The sequence below is a fragment of the Conger conger genome, chromosome 18, assembly GCF_963514075.1.
Source record: "Conger conger chromosome 18, fConCon1.1, whole genome shotgun sequence".
NCBI classification, from domain to species: Eukaryota; Metazoa; Chordata; class Actinopteri; order Anguilliformes; family Congridae; genus Conger; species Conger conger.
This window is the reverse complement of record NC_083777.1, coordinates 8,411,592-8,426,629: the sequence shown is the minus strand read 5'-3', so window position 1 is coordinate 8,426,629 and position 15,038 is coordinate 8,411,592. Positions and strand designations below refer to the sequence as shown.

At 46.2% G+C, this 15,038-nt stretch overlaps 1 protein-coding gene across 1 annotated transcript in view; it reads left to right on the top strand.

Moving 5' to 3' along the window:
* wapla (WAPL cohesin release factor a) overlaps positions 1-14,206 on the top strand; it is a 38,882-nt gene extending 24,676 nt beyond the window's left edge. The window contains exons 10-20 of the mRNA XM_061227971.1: positions 286-516; positions 770-881; positions 972-1,069; positions 1,585-1,661; positions 5,705-5,877; positions 6,607-6,722; positions 7,936-8,079; positions 8,297-8,513; positions 8,643-8,731; positions 9,740-9,835; positions 10,686-14,206. Of these exons, the coding sequence (XP_061083955.1) occupies positions 286-516; positions 770-881; positions 972-1,069; positions 1,585-1,661; positions 5,705-5,877; positions 6,607-6,722; positions 7,936-8,079; positions 8,297-8,513; positions 8,643-8,731; positions 9,740-9,835; positions 10,686-10,751 (1,419 nt within the window). The 3' untranslated portion in view covers positions 10,752-14,206. The remainder of the gene's footprint in view (positions 1-285; positions 517-769; positions 882-971; positions 1,070-1,584; positions 1,662-5,704; positions 5,878-6,606; positions 6,723-7,935; positions 8,080-8,296; positions 8,514-8,642; positions 8,732-9,739; positions 9,836-10,685) is intronic.
* Positions 14,207-15,038: the final 832 nt, after the last annotated feature.

The window sequence follows — 15,038 nt, the reverse complement described above, 5'->3', positions numbered from 1 at the left end:
TTCTATTGCTCCTCTATTCCCCCTTTTGACTTCTGCTTTTCCCCTCCGTGCTTTCTTGTCTTTCCTTCTCTTTTTCTCCAACCCTCCTTCCCTCCTCCCTCTGTCCCTCTCTCTACCTCCTCTCTCACTCCCTCTCTTTCTCCCTCTTTCTCTTTTCCCCCTCCTCCCTCTGTCCCTCTCTCTCTTTCCCCCCCTCCTCCCTCTGTCCCTCTCTCTCTTTTCCCCCTCCTCCCTCTGTCCCTCTCTCTCCCCCCCCCCCCCCATCTCTCTCTCTCCCTCTCTCAGAACCTGGCCCTGTGCACTGCCTCTCTGATGTACATTCTGAGCCGGGACCGGCTGAACATGGACCTGGACCGGGCCAGTCTGGAGCTGATGCTCCGGCTGCTGGAGCTGGAGCAGGACCCCAAGATGGCCGACTCCCAGCTGAGCTCCAGGGAGATGGGCAAAGTGAAGGAGAAGATCCGCAAGCTGTGCGACACGGTGCACAACAAGCACCTGGACCTGGGCAACATCACGGTCAGAGCAGCAGCCTTTAGCCTTCAGCTCATTATGCGTTTGTTTTAACTCATTATAAATGGTTAGAATCATTTTACTTTGATCGCACAAGCCTCTTTTTAATGCTTTTGCCCCCGCTTACTCAAACAGCTGAAAGTGCTTTTCATCTGATGTTTTTCTAGCCGTGCTGTTGCGGTAATGTCCTTCACTGACACACTTGATTGCTCGCTCTCTCTCTCTCTCTCTCTCTCTCTCTCTCTCTCTCTCTCTCCAGACTGGCCATTTAGCCATGGAGACCTTGCTGTCGTTGACCTCCAAGAGGGCAGGTGATTGGTTCAAAGAGGAGCTGCGGTTGCTAGGCGGACTGGACCACATCGTAGATAAAGGTAGAGAACGGCCTGTCTGGTGGTATATCTGTCTCTCTGATGTGCACTTTTGTCCGTAATGAGTGGTATGTTTGTGTCTTCCTCCTGCAGTTAAAGAGTGTGTGGAGAACCTGGAGGAAGAGGACGATGAGGACAACCTGGTGGCGTCGTTATGGGGGGCCGAGCGGTGTTTACGGGTGCTGGAGAGCGTGAGTGTGCCCAAATGTGCCGTGCCAGCTGTATCTGGCTTTGGTGCAGATATAACTACAGCTTTGTGTGTGCGTGCCATGTACAGCTCTCATTTCAGTGTGAGAACTGAACTGCACCTGCAGTCTAATAACCTGATGTTTGCCCTCACAGTTTGAGACTTTTCAGCCAATTGGCTGCATTGTTTACTGTACACCCAGAACAACATGCACCACATTACCCCTTTCACCAGGTCTCATATGTGTTTTATGCCTGGTCAGGGAACCTCAGGAACTATATAACATAATGTTCATATACAGCAGCAACACAGTGAGGAATATGGTCAGTGTATAGCTAATAAGCTGAGACCAGTGCAGTCTGTTCTCTTCTTTTAGTAAATCCAGCATTTCTCAGCACCACATCTGGTGGTTCGGATACTGCATACTCCAAAAGTCCCAGATATTCTCACCACCCTTTGTTCTTTTTTGTTCTTTTTCAGTGTATTGTCTAAAACTAAATGTCCTTGCGTCTGCTACAGGTGACTGTACACAACCCGGAGAACCAGAGCTACCTGATCGCTTACAAAGACTCCCAGCTCATTGTCTCCTCTGCCAGGTGAGTGACCCGCTGTCTACGGGGGTGGCACGGGTGAGTGCTGGCGGATAAAAGGTCAGGATGACTCTTCAGTGAAGCCGGTAGATAATGGGCGGGCACGGTGCTGTTGGCACACACGCTGCATGCCCGCGTGCCGCTCTGTGAGCGGGAGGTTGAAGGTGACCGCCCTGCCAGCGCTAGAGTGGTAGAACGCCGCTGAAGGTTACAGAGTGGCAGGAGGGCAGGATGGCAGCTCGCTCAACAGGACGTAGAGCGGTGAACCGCTGCCAGCAGAGTTCCGCACGCCAACAAGCGCCCGGATCGGTAGCACGGAGCGAGCTGCCAGACCCGGAAGCTTCCGGCAGCTGTGTAACAGTGCCAGCCTGAGGAGGAGGTTTATGCCCAGAAAAAGGCCCTTCAAATGAGGTCAGTCGAGTTTAATTAGACCCCTCTGCTCCGGAGCAGCCAATCGGCTGGCTCAGTCAGGGGCGGAATGGAAATCGCCTTAATTTGTTTCTTGAATAGTCGTTACGCGTGGCCAAAACCTTGCCCTTGCCACTGTCATAATCGCTGGCTCTTGCAGCACAGCGGGGAACATCCCAGGTCTGAGAGACGTGTAAATACCTCCGTTTGTTTTTGGCCTGTGATTATTCAGGCTCGGCCTCGTAGGGTTTCTGTTGTTAAATGTGAATAGAACATTTTATTCAAAGCGGGAATGTTTATCGGAGCCTCTTCTGCGTCTGTTCGCTCCAGAGCCGGCCCTGGACTCGGCTGTTTGTTGCCATCGATTTCCATTTGTAAACTCTTGGAAAGACTCTAAATAGTACACAGGGAATTTTTGTTTCTGTGCAGATAGAGTACAAATTATTGGCACCAAAGCATTTTTCACTATTTTGCATGAAACAAGTTGCACTTGAGAAAAGTTTTAGTCTTCAAACTGTACAGAAAAAACTACAGAAAAAAATAAAAATAAATTGAATTTCTCCTGGCATGCTAATTCAAATAAATCTGATTGAAAGAATTTGATTGTCATTTCATGTGCCCTTGTTAATTTCCTGGTAACATTAATTACCAAATCAATATTCTGTTTAAAGGTCAGACAATAGACCGTTCTGTCCCTTCTTCCTTCTGTGAAGATGACTGAAAGAAAAGAGCTGGAATTTAATAACAGAAATAAGGTTATCAATAAGCATACAAATTCACAAGACCTTAACATTCCAGTTTCAACAGTCTTTAATTTGATCATTACATTATATTACATTATTGGCATTTGGCAGACGCTCTTACCCAGAGCGACGTGCAGTTGATTAGACTAAGCAGGAGACAATCCTCCTGGAGCAATGCAGGTTTAAGGGCCTTGCTCAAGGGCCCAACGGCTGTGCGGATCTTATTGTGGCTACACCGGGATTAGAACCACCGACCTTGCGTGTCCCAGTCATTTACCTTAACCACTACGCTACAGGCCGCCACAGGCCGATCAAGGGACTGTGAACACCCTGCCCAGGATGTGATTGAAAGAGAACAATTTACCAAAGATCCTGTTGACGGTTGTTTGAACGGCCGTAGAATGTTCAAGAAGGTTTTAAGGTTGACGTGGAGTGGGCTGGAACAGTGGTTTCACCCTGTACCATCCGCCGGGCTCTGAATCGAGAAGGCTTATTAGGTCAGAAGCCCAGGAAGACTCTGCTGCTAAAGGTGAGAAGTAAAGCCTATTGGAACTTTGTAAACAAGACCTACCCACCTGTGGACTGATGAGACATCATTTCAGCTCTCTGTGCTGTTCACTGAAGACCAAATGAAGCTTTCAAGGAGAAGAACACTCTCCCTTCTGTCAAATATAGTGGAGGTTTGATAACACTGTTGGGTTGCTTTGCAGCTTCTGGCGCTGCAGGCCTTGAACGAGTGCATGGCTCCGTGAAATCTGAGCATTATCAAGACATTTCGGAGTAACATTTGGAGCGACATGATCCTGTGTTAGAAAACTCGGTCTCTGTCAAAGATCGTGGCTGTTCCAGCAGGACAGTGACCCTCAGCATACTTCAAAAAGTGCTTCTGCACGGTTCAAGAAGAAAGGCAAGCAATGAGCTGAGATAAAAATCCCAGAGAAAATCTCTCTGACAAGACCTGAAAACAGCAGTCGAAGGCACCCTTCAAACATAGGACTCTATGCAGCTGACGAGTGGAGGAAAAGTTCAGCAAAGAGGTTGCAGTAAGCTCATTGATGGGTACAAGACGCCTTTCAAGGCAGTTATCCTCGTTAAAATCTGTGCAACCAAGTATATACTCTTGGATGCCAATCATTTTCTCTGGACCTTTTTTGGTTTTATTCATTTATTTATTTTTTTAAGTTTCAACATAGTTTTTTTTTCTGTACGATTTGAAATCAAGCCTATGATGGTTTGAAAACTAAAACTGATGAAGTTTAACTTATTTTAGGTAAAGTAGTGAAATAAAATAGTCTATTTAATGATAGATTTACTGGATGTAGCGTTTCCTTTTTGACATGCAGGGCGTATTATGAAGATATGTCAACATATCTGCTAAATAAAGGCGACTGGATCAATCGTAGAATTTTCGGCTGTGATCTGTCTTTGATCTCGCTCTGCTCCCAGTCCCTCTGTGAATCTGCCCCTTTCGTTTGATGAAATTCTGCTTCAAAGCCCTTCAAAGAAGTTGTGCTTCGACCCATTAGAGCTGGGCTCCTTTCAGAACCCTTCTAAACACAGAGTTTAGAGTTCTTGCTCAGCTCACCTCCATTCTGGCTCTGAATCCATACCGGCCCACTCAATACACACCTTTAACCTCAGTTTCCTTCCACAGACCCAGAGTCCATTTTGGCTCTGAATCCATACCGGCCCACTCAATACACACCTTTAACCTCAGTTTCCTTCCACAGACCCAGAGTCCATTTTGGCTCTGAATCCATACCACCCTACTGAATACACACCCTTAACCTCAGTTTCCTTCCACGGACCCGGAGTCCATTTTGCCTCTGAATCCATACCACCCTACTGAATACACACCCTTAACCTCCGTTTTCCTTCCACGGACCCAGAGTCCATTTTGGCTCTGAATGGGTGTGTGATACCGGCCCACTGCAAACACACTCATAGCCTCCATTCTCCTCCTCATACCTGGAATCTGCCCTTGCTATCCGGTCGAGCCCGTACCCTTCATCTCTACGAGGAGCACGGCGCGTAGGCCCGCCTCGTCCGCAGCGGAGACGAGAGCCTAGCTGCCAGGGAGCGTAGGAGGATGAGATGCGTGTGTGCGTTTGTGCTCGCAGATGTTCGCGCGAGGCCCTTAACTATGCGGCTAAGCGCTAATAAGCATTCCGCATGCGCGTTTAATGAGCGCTCCCCTGTGGTTCGTCCGCTTCTTATTTCCATTTTATTTTCTTTAATTCCGGCCCCGGCTCTGCGGCGGTAATGCGGAGGGCCGGGCGGCTCGGCTGCAGGGATGTGGAGTGCGAGGGTAATTGAGGAGGCAGATGGCGTGGAAGAGTCGGGAGTGATTTTTAAAATAAAACGTGTTTGTACACCGGCCATCTGGGCGCCTGTTCTTTAGCGTGGTAAGAATTAGCGCAGCAGATTTATAAGAGAGGTGGCGGCGCACGCGATATCTCGAATGCTAATGCTCAAACCGCACCAGTGCGGAAGCACACACCGTGTTGGACGTGTAATTTAGCGGTTATTCAAAAAATCATCTGTGTCGAACCTTGGTTATGAAAGTCTGTGTTGAATATGACGAAGCTTCACATGGTATTGTCTCTCTGTCGGTCTCTCGGTCTGTCTCTCTTTTTTCTCTCTGTCCGTCTCTCTGGCAGTCTCTCTCACTCTCTCTCTGTCTGTCTCTCTGTCTGTCTCTCTGTCTGTCTCTCTCTGTCGGTCTCTCTCTGGCGGTCTCCCTCTGTCTATCCCTCTGTCTGTCCTCTGTCCCTCTGTCCCTCCCTCTGTCTGTCTTGCTCTGTCTCCCTCTGTCTGTCCCTCTGTCTGTCTCGCTCTGTCTCTGTCCGTGCTTGTCCGTGTTTATCAGCTCTCTCTAACAGGCCTCTGATCCTCCAGGGCCCTGAGACACTGCGAGGAGAAGATCCAGTGCTACAGCCGGGAGGCGCCCGCCCTCCGCGCCTGCGGGGGCGCTGTGCTGCCGCACTGCAGCTTCAGCAGCGTGGCCAAGGCCGTGGAGGACTGCATGCGCGCGGTCATCGGGGCTCTGCTCAACCTCACCCACGACAACGGTGAGGCGCCTCAGCAGACACGGCCGTCTGCCCCCGCCGCGCCTCCATATCCGGCTCTCACCGCCCTCCCCGGGCCTCGCACGCCGCCTCAGAGTAATGAACAGTTCCTCACGCTCTCACCAGCGAGAGGCTGCAGTCCGCCAAGCAGTAAATGCGTCTTCGCTTTTAAAGCCGCAACAGTCGACAACATTACAGTCAAATGGTCTGTGGAATAGCTGTGTAATTGCGGAGATTACAACCCGACGTCCTCAACTTACAAACGTGTAACAGCTGGGGTGAATATTTATCAGGGTGTTTTTCTAACCAAGGACACGCCGACCTCGTGCTCTACCCCTGCACGCACGCAGGCTGCTCCGTCAAAATGGCTGCCGTTCAGGTTTACGCATTTTAAACTAACAAATCTTTTTAGTAATTCTGCTGCAGGTGACAGATAAAAATAAACACTGTAGAAATTGTAATAAACTGTCAGAAGTTCCCCAAACAAAGTTGCCCAAACTTGTGTTCTGCTTTTAGACTGGGTCTCTGTGTGCCTTCGTGTTGAGGCTCGGTAGAAATCTGTCTGCTGTTTCTGAGTGTGGGGAAACCTAAGGCTCCCTGATGGCTTTATGCGGGATCGCGGTAAAGCAAACTGGTGAAAAAAACGCTGTGTCTCTGTGGCTCTCACCCTCTGTATCTCTCTCTCTCTGTCTCTTTTTCTCCCTCTCTCCCTCTCTCTCTCCCTCCCTCCAGAGTGGGGGAGCACGAAGACGGGGGAGCAGGACCAGCTCATCCCCACGGCGCTCAACTGCGTGCTACGTGTCCCGCAGTTTCTACCTCAGGAGCAGAGATTCGACATCAGAGTGCTGGTGAGCCCGGCCCCGTTCAGAGAGAGGAGCGCAGGGCACGAGGCTCTGCTTCAGGGGCAGCTCTGGAGCTTTGTGCTGTGCTGGGTGATGCCTTCTGTACAAAGCCTGGCCTTGTTGTTACTTTGTTTTTGCTTTGTTTCGTTTCTTTCTTTCCTTCTTTCTTATTTTCCACAAGTTCAGTTACTCACATTTGGCCTTTTTTTCCCCTGCTAATGCCTATTTATTATTAGACTTATTTGCTAAAATGATGGCAAACTACATAATTGGCTGGAATTCCTTGGCAGTAAGTGGGACCATCTTCAAACATGGTATATATGTTGACCTAAGTTGTTTAACTTGACAGAATTCCTGTTAGCTTGTTAAACCTAGCATGCTAAGACTTGCCATACATACATGTGGTTATAAAACTATATAAAGCTGTGTGTGTGTATATATATATATATATATATATATATATATTTTGCCTTTGTTCAAGTTTGTCAGTTGAGTTGTCCGTGGAATCAGGATGGTATTGAAGTAAAACCATGAGTTTAATTAATGGAGAGATGAGTCACACTTCATTAATGGAATACCAAGTACGTGCCCATCCAAAAACTGAAGGATGGACTCAGTAAAAAGGAAGAGTCCATTGTATTTGCTCCCGTATAACATGAATTTATTAACATAAAAAGTTGTGTTTTTGAGCCAAATGGCTCATCAGACTTGATGAGGCCATTAGGCTGGGAAATTTACAGAACTGAGGCCATGATTCCATGGGAAAGTTCTTGATGTCCTTGATTCGTAAATGCTTCAAAAGGTCACGGACAAACACAAAATTATATCAATCATATGTTAACGACTGCCTGTCCCTTCCTCATGGAACCTTCGCTTATTTTTCTCTGTCTAGTCTGTTCCTTAATGTTGTCTCTGTCTATTTCTGCCATGTGTGCTTGGAACATTGTAATTGCAATATTGCGAGCTACATTTCTATTTATGTGTCATTATTTTAACTGCCTTTCTGATTCTGTGTGTGTGTGTGTGTGTGTGTGTGTGTGTGTGCTTAATGTGGTGTGTGTGTATGTGTGTGTGTGTGCTTCTTATGTGTGGTGTGTGTGTGCTTGTTATGTGTGTCGTGTTGTTTGTGTGTGTGTGCTTGTTATGTGTGTGGTTTGTGTGTGTGTGTGTGTGTGTGTGTGTGGTGTCGTGTGTGGTGTGTGTGTGTGCGTACATGCAGGGTCTTGGCCTCCTCATTAACCTGGTGGAGTACAGCGCCAGGAACAGGCACTTCGTGATGGACCTGCAGCTGGACACACCCCCATGCCTGGGGGAGGAGCTGAAGACAGAGGGGTCCTTCAGTGCAGTCGCTGCTCTAGTGCAGGTGTGTGGTTATGCGTGTATGTGAGTGAGTGAGTGTGTGTGCGTGTGCGTGCGTGTGTTCACGTAGCCCCTGAGCCGAAGGCAGCACTGTGAGATGAGACCCCTGGAGTCCTCTCCACTGTGTTTGTGTGGAACTGGAGCCTCTGCTCTCCCCGGGGTGCTCCTTCTCCTCTCACGTCAGGGTCCGTCTGTCCGTCCGTCCGTCTGTCCGTCCGCAGCTCTTCCTTCAGCACGAGCGTGCGGCCGTCCTCGCCGAAACGGAGACGGACGACTTCATCAATGACGCGCCGAAGCCCCAGCCGGACAAGACAGGCGAGTGGAAGGAAACTTCCGGAGAGATCCAGTGGGTGTCCTCTGAAAACTCTGCGGAGAACGAGAACAGCGCGGAGCAGGAGAAGAAAGAAGAGGAGGACGAGGAACTGGACCTGAATAAAGGTGAGGGTCCCTCTGGAGAAACACCTGCAGCCAAACACAAGCCTGTTTTCAGCACCTCATCTCTCTCTGGGGTGCAGTTTGTGTGCCTCTCATCACTTCCTCAGTGGTTTCTCTGTGCTCTCATCTCAGCCCTGCAGCATGCTGGGAAGCATATGGAGGACAGCATCGTGGCCTCGTATACCGCGCTCCTATTGGGCTGTCTGTGTCAGGGGAGTCCCGTAAGTCCCACAATGCGCCCCTATTGGTCCGTCTGTGTCAGGGGAGTCCCGTAAGTCTCACAGTGCGCCCCTTTTGGTCTGTGTGTCAGGGGAGTCCCGTAAGTCCCACAGTGCGCCCCTATTGGTCTGTCTGTGTCAGGGGAGTCCCGTAATTCTCACTCCGAGCTCCTATTGGGACGTCTTTGTGTTTGTGATGCCCAGCATATATATTGAGCTGCCCTGATTGCCAACTCCTTTCCAATAACACTTATCATTTGAACTTCGTTTAATGGATTTCCCCGAAGGACCTTGAGTTTTCCCCACTAAATACCGCAGTCTTAAAGCCTCAAGGATGACAGAAATGGAAGGTCTGTACTGTTCTTTGGGTTTAATGATGGTTCTTTATTGAGGTTATTAGGTGCCCAGTAATGCCCAGAGCTGGGTTTCATTACAAGTAATGGACTTTCCTGTGGGATGTTAGGTTATGATTGATATCGGCGGTCATTATCTTTTTCACTGATAAGCCAGTGTAAATCTGTATGCTCAGCGGCAGGGTTTTATGTGAAGGTCACTGCAGATTTCTCATGGTTAAATCAGCCCTGCCTCAGTGGGAGAGTACTCTTCTTCTGTTCTCTCGTTCTGTTTCTGGCCTTTAGTTCAGCGGTGTAAATTGGTAGCGGTAAGTTATTCTATAGAATTTTGTTGAACGCTGCTAGTTTTAAGTGTGATACTTACTTATTTCTTTTGACACCGGACTGTTGAAATGGATATTACGAAGCTCAGGGGGTGTCTAATCTTCTCAGAAGGGCCTGTTTGGGAGCAGGTTTACATTTTATTCCAGCACTAAGACACCTGATTGGCCTTATCGCGTGTATAGTGTACTTGACCATGAGTAGTTTATTAGTTGTCAGGTATCACGGTGATGGGCTAAAACAAAAACCTACAGCCACACTGGCCCTTTTCGGAGAAGATGGTGCCCTAGGCCAGGTAAAAACGCAGCTGACACTGAACACATCTTTTGCCTCACAGATGACTGCCACAACTGTGAGGGAAAATCTACCTAAAGGAGATTTCTCCTTAATGACAGAAATGCTCAAGAAGTTCTTAAACTTCATGAATCTAACGGTAAGTATCTGCTCTCTTAAGAATTTATGTGGTCTGAGGATATTTATCTGGAAACAGTCTCTCTCTCACTGCAGTAACCAGACCTGGGGCACACATGAAATTCGTTTAGAAAAACGTTCTCTGAATCAATTTGAACAGTATCTACAAACACATCGGATTTGACGACTTTTAACAATTTGAATGCCACTGATGTTTTCAGCTGCACAGCATCTCGTGAAGCATGTATTCAGCTACTTTACACCTTTTTCTGGAGTAAGAAATACAACTGAAACATCTGTGTTCATGTAACATTCTGCAGGGATTTCTTTCTACATTTACAGTCTGTGAGATGAACTGCAAAGCCGCATTAACCGCGCTAAGTTCAAGAAACGTCCAGGGTTTAAGATTATCTAAGATTAAGCGTCAATTGCAATGAGAATCATGTTTAAGCTGCTTATGAAAAATGATATTTGTGAACTTTTTCCCAAGCATATTGGAAAGCTGCTGTCACATTTGGAATGTGTTAGAAATGATTTTTAACTTAAATGCATCATTTTGGAAACATATGCTCAAATGTGTATTTTCCCCATGGCTGGTGGTAATGTAGTCTTTATTTATTTTTTATTTTTTTTTTGGAGTAACCTAGTATTGCTGTCAGTTTTTTGGTCTCTGTTTCTGTGGTAACCCAGTCTCTGTTTCTGTGGTAACCCAGTCTCTGTTTCTGTGGTAACCCAGTCTTTGTTTCTGTGGTAACCCAGTCTCCGTTTCTGTGGTAACCCAGTCTCGGTTTCTGTGGTAACCCAGTCTCTTGCTCTGTGGTAGCCTTGTCTCTGACTGTGATGTCTCAATCTCTCTCTGCCTCCCCCTTCAGTGTGCTGTGGGCACCACAGGTCAGAAGTCCATCTCTCGGGTCGTTGACTACCTGGAGCACTGTTAGTGCTTTGGTTCTGTCGGGCCACCCTGGGGATTCTGGGCCACAGGGAGGTACATCATCATGATCCTCGTCACAGTGGGATTCACCGCCTTCCCGTTTCATTCGATGGCTGGTGCCTCTCTCAGTTTCACTCCTTACTGTAAGGTGTGTTCAGATGTTCTCCAGCAACCGACGGAGAGGCACGAGGGCTTCATTTCACAGATGAATGAAATTATGAACAGTGCAGTTAGCACGGGCTGCATAAACCAAACACACATTGGCCGACTGTGCTGACAAATAATTGTCACGGGTTGCTCTTGACCTACAAGTGGATGAGTGAGGATGGTAGTGGAGTTTATAAAGTGTTATTGAATGTTATGTCTGAGGCAGCTGTGTGTTTTGTCTGATCTTGCAAGGTCTTGGCACTGACTCACCCACCTTTGACCAAGGGAACAATCCAAGCACTTGCCTATTCAGTAAGGTTAGCTCAGTTCTCAAAACATTTTTTTTTTTTTCTTGTTGTCGTCGTCTTTATTTTTATTTAAATGTTTTCGAAAGCTCTCTTTAAGCATTCAGCGAAGTCTAAGCAGCTAATTAAGAGGGAGCGTGCGGAATAATGTGTACATTCAAGTACACCCAGAGGATTTTGGAGCTGCAATTTCAAGATTGTGAAAGAAACAATGAAAATGGGGGGAAAAAAACAAAAAACCGATGAAAGATCCTTCTCACAGTTGCACTATGTGTTTTCATGTGCAGAGTGAAATGATAACTTTGCTCACATTTCCACTCTCGTAGCAGCAGGTCAGCTGTTCACTGCATTGTACAGTTTTGGAAAGTGTCTGTAAGAAGGTATTTTTCTTCTCGATTAAAGCTGTGAGTTGTAGACCGGTTGTGTACATTGTACAGGGCCGCACTTTTTCACCGACGTAGGCGATTTGTCTCTACATGGAGACTGAGGCAAGGTGTTTTCAAAAACAAGATGCTTTTTTTTAGCTGTTGAACTTAACATTTTAAGCTTAATTTAAGTACAAATCAACTGGACTGGAAGACATTTTTTTGTTTTAACAATGTAAAATAAGCATCTTTTTCCTTTTTTTTTATTGTAATTTTTTTTGCATATCATTCACAAACCTTTGCCGTCACAGATACCTCTTAACACCATTTTAACAGTTCAAATTGTATAAGGAAAATTCCGGATTTTTCTGGAACAAAATTATATCGATTAATATACTGAGCTTGAATAGCATCTTGCAAATCAAGAACCACTAAATTGATATTGTTTAGCACATGCAGTGTGGTCCGAGTTAAATCACAGCCTAGATAAAGATGATGAAGTAGAATATTGTCTTAATCTATTGGTAATTCATTACATATTTTACTAACACCCATTGGAAATTGTAGTTGACCAAGATACGCTTCAAAAACCACTCATGGCTTTACTCTGTTTATGTCAGTGTAAATTAGCCCTTGTTTTAATCCATTTCCTGGGTCCACAGTTGGCTGGCTAGCTAAGATTACTACATCTGCCAGGACCGTGGTAACTTGTGCCAGGGTGTGGTCATACTATGCAGATTTGTAGATGTCCCCACGGCAGATCTAGGATCAGACACTTGCGTGTTAGTTCTGCTTATGCCAAACGGATCACTGATTCTGGATCAGTTCTCATGCAGTCTTCTGTAGCAAATGTATCTGTGTGTGACCAGCAGATGTCAGTAGTTCTCAGCTGTGAATTAATGGTAAATGCCTACAGTATATTGGATAAAATTTGAGGATAAAGCTCTCTGGGGCTGATCCCTCCCATTGAGCCTAGGTCCGCCTTGACTGATCAGGCCTGTGAGAAACCCTGGTTCCTTACCTGCATACTTCATTTCATGCTGCCTTCTTCGCTCATCTTTATCAAGGGCGTGAATCATTTCAGAGTGCACTGTAGCTGTGCTAACCTTACGCTTGAACTCAATCCGTTGTGTCTGATCAGAAAGTACTACTGATGCTACTCGCAGCTGCGCCTAAACTAAGTCTCCAAAACCGAAAACGGAAAGGGACGGGGGTAGCCTGAGCTTTACGTTAGCGTGACGCATCGGGCTAACAAGCGGGTTTTCAGGTCAAACAAGGTCCCACAGGTCTATATGAGAGATGATTATCTGGGAGTGTGAACTGTGAACAACTGCGTGGTATAATTTCTCATGAGATGACTTCACTTGGTTATCCTGGTAGTTGACTTGTCAGCTTAGTGGAACAGTTTCCGTTGGACACAACTGCCATAATGCACTGTGTAGCAGTCTAGCACTGGTGTAGAGAAGCACAGATTCAGGCAGAACTTCTGCTTGAGGGTTCGCGTTGGTTAGCGTAGTTCCTGGGGGACTGAGGGAGATCGGGGGAAGAGAGCTGGCAGACTGAAGATCCCTAAGCTGAAATAACACAGCCACCACAGCTGCGTGCATCAGTCTTCCATTTCTGATTCAGTTTGTTGACTGAGCTACGTCACACCCTGCTCAAAAAGCCCCACATTTTTGCTTGAGAAAGCTCTCAGTAATTAAGCTTTAGTTATCAACAAAACAATTCCCATTTTTCATTTTTGATTGCCACTTAAAAACATGAAGTACTCGTGGTTTTTTTTCTATTAACTTAATAAATGCACTTTAAATGTAAAATTCTCCTGAAATGTTGTATGTATTTGCAAAAACCGTGAGAGAGAAACCACCATGTCCTTTGGAGGTTTCATGGTTCATCCATAATTCAGCCGGTTGGATCGGTCACTTCCACACCCTGTGATGCTAAACGCATTATTCACGCGATGCCCCCAGCCCCTAGCGCACAGAGTGTGCATTATACAGTTTGCACAAGTGTTCAATCTCAGAGTCCTCATTACCTGGCACAAGGTGAAGTTCTGCAGCCATAAACCAGGCACGGGTGAAGATACAGTCCTCGGATATACACGACTCGGGGTTCGAGAACAGCAAGGCTTTTAATGACGTTTGTGTTATTCAGTGTTACGGGACTTGAACGGTTTCGCCTGCACAGGGCGGTTTGAGTTTTGAGAAGGGCCAGTGGTTGACTGGAGCTTCCTCAGGTCCGATGGCTTCAATTGGACCCAGGTCTGCTTCAGTGTGGTTCCTGAGTGAAGACTCCTCTATAGCCATACCAACAATAGTTTTCTTACTTTTGTCTGCAAAAACTGCAAAAAAAAGAAAAAGAAAGAAAGTTTATTTACAAATATAAATGAAATTACATGTAAATACTTGTAAATATCCGCTGTTGGACATTGGAGTGGTAGAACACTTTCTGAATCCAATCCTATTTTTGTTTTATACCACGTTTCTCAGTTGTATTATTTACAGTAGTAAGTATAGACAAAAAAAGACAACTGCAGGAAGAAAAAAAAAAGAAGAAAAAAAACATTTGTACCGGTTTCAAGAATAATGTATTTGGTTACATGTACATAATTTTGTCTCAAATAAAAATTGATACTTTCAGTACAACTTGTATTTTCATTTGCATCTCATTGTTGGCTGTTTTTCTTTGAGATTGAAATGAGATTCATGTATACGATGTGGTTTTGCAAATCCCCAGGTTAATTTCCTATGCTAAGATGGTGCGTGATCATGCGTGATCAGGCAGTTGCATTGTTTTGTGGGCATCGCAAATACAATTGCGCTGGCTGAAAACATTAAATATTAATCTGCTACGAAAGTACATTTAATGAATATGACCGAACGTGGCGAGGAATTCGATCCGTCGATGTAGTTTATTATCGCCTGCGTACATTAACCCCGGAGGTCAGGAAATGGATGCGTGGTCTGCTGTGTTAAAGCCTTGTTTGTTTCCGGATGGGTTGTCACTGTGTTTCGCCTTCACAGTAAAGCAGGTGTAAATTACTGGAAAGGCAGGGCGTTGACGTGTTAATGTACAATTTCTGCAAGCCTTCGAAATATAATGAGGGAAGTCTGAAGCTTGCGAAACGCAAGCTGATCTTTGTCCGGGATGCTCTGCTCCTGGTATCCGTTAAATCGCCCTATGATTCGGTATCTGTTAAGGCACTGTTCCAGTGTGTGGATGGGCCCTATGGTTTGGTATCAGTTAAGGCACAGTTCCAGTTTGCGGATGGGTCCTATGGTTTAATATCTGTTAAGGCACTGTTCCAGTGTGTGGATGGGCACTATGGTTTGGTATCAGTTAAGGCACAGTTCCAGTGTGTGGATGGGTCCTGTGAAACTGGGTTGAATATATATGGAAATGTACATTTCCAGTCCCTTCCAGGGGAAAGCTGGCATGTGCCCTTGGGTAGGTCACTCACAGTGTCGAGGTGACGGC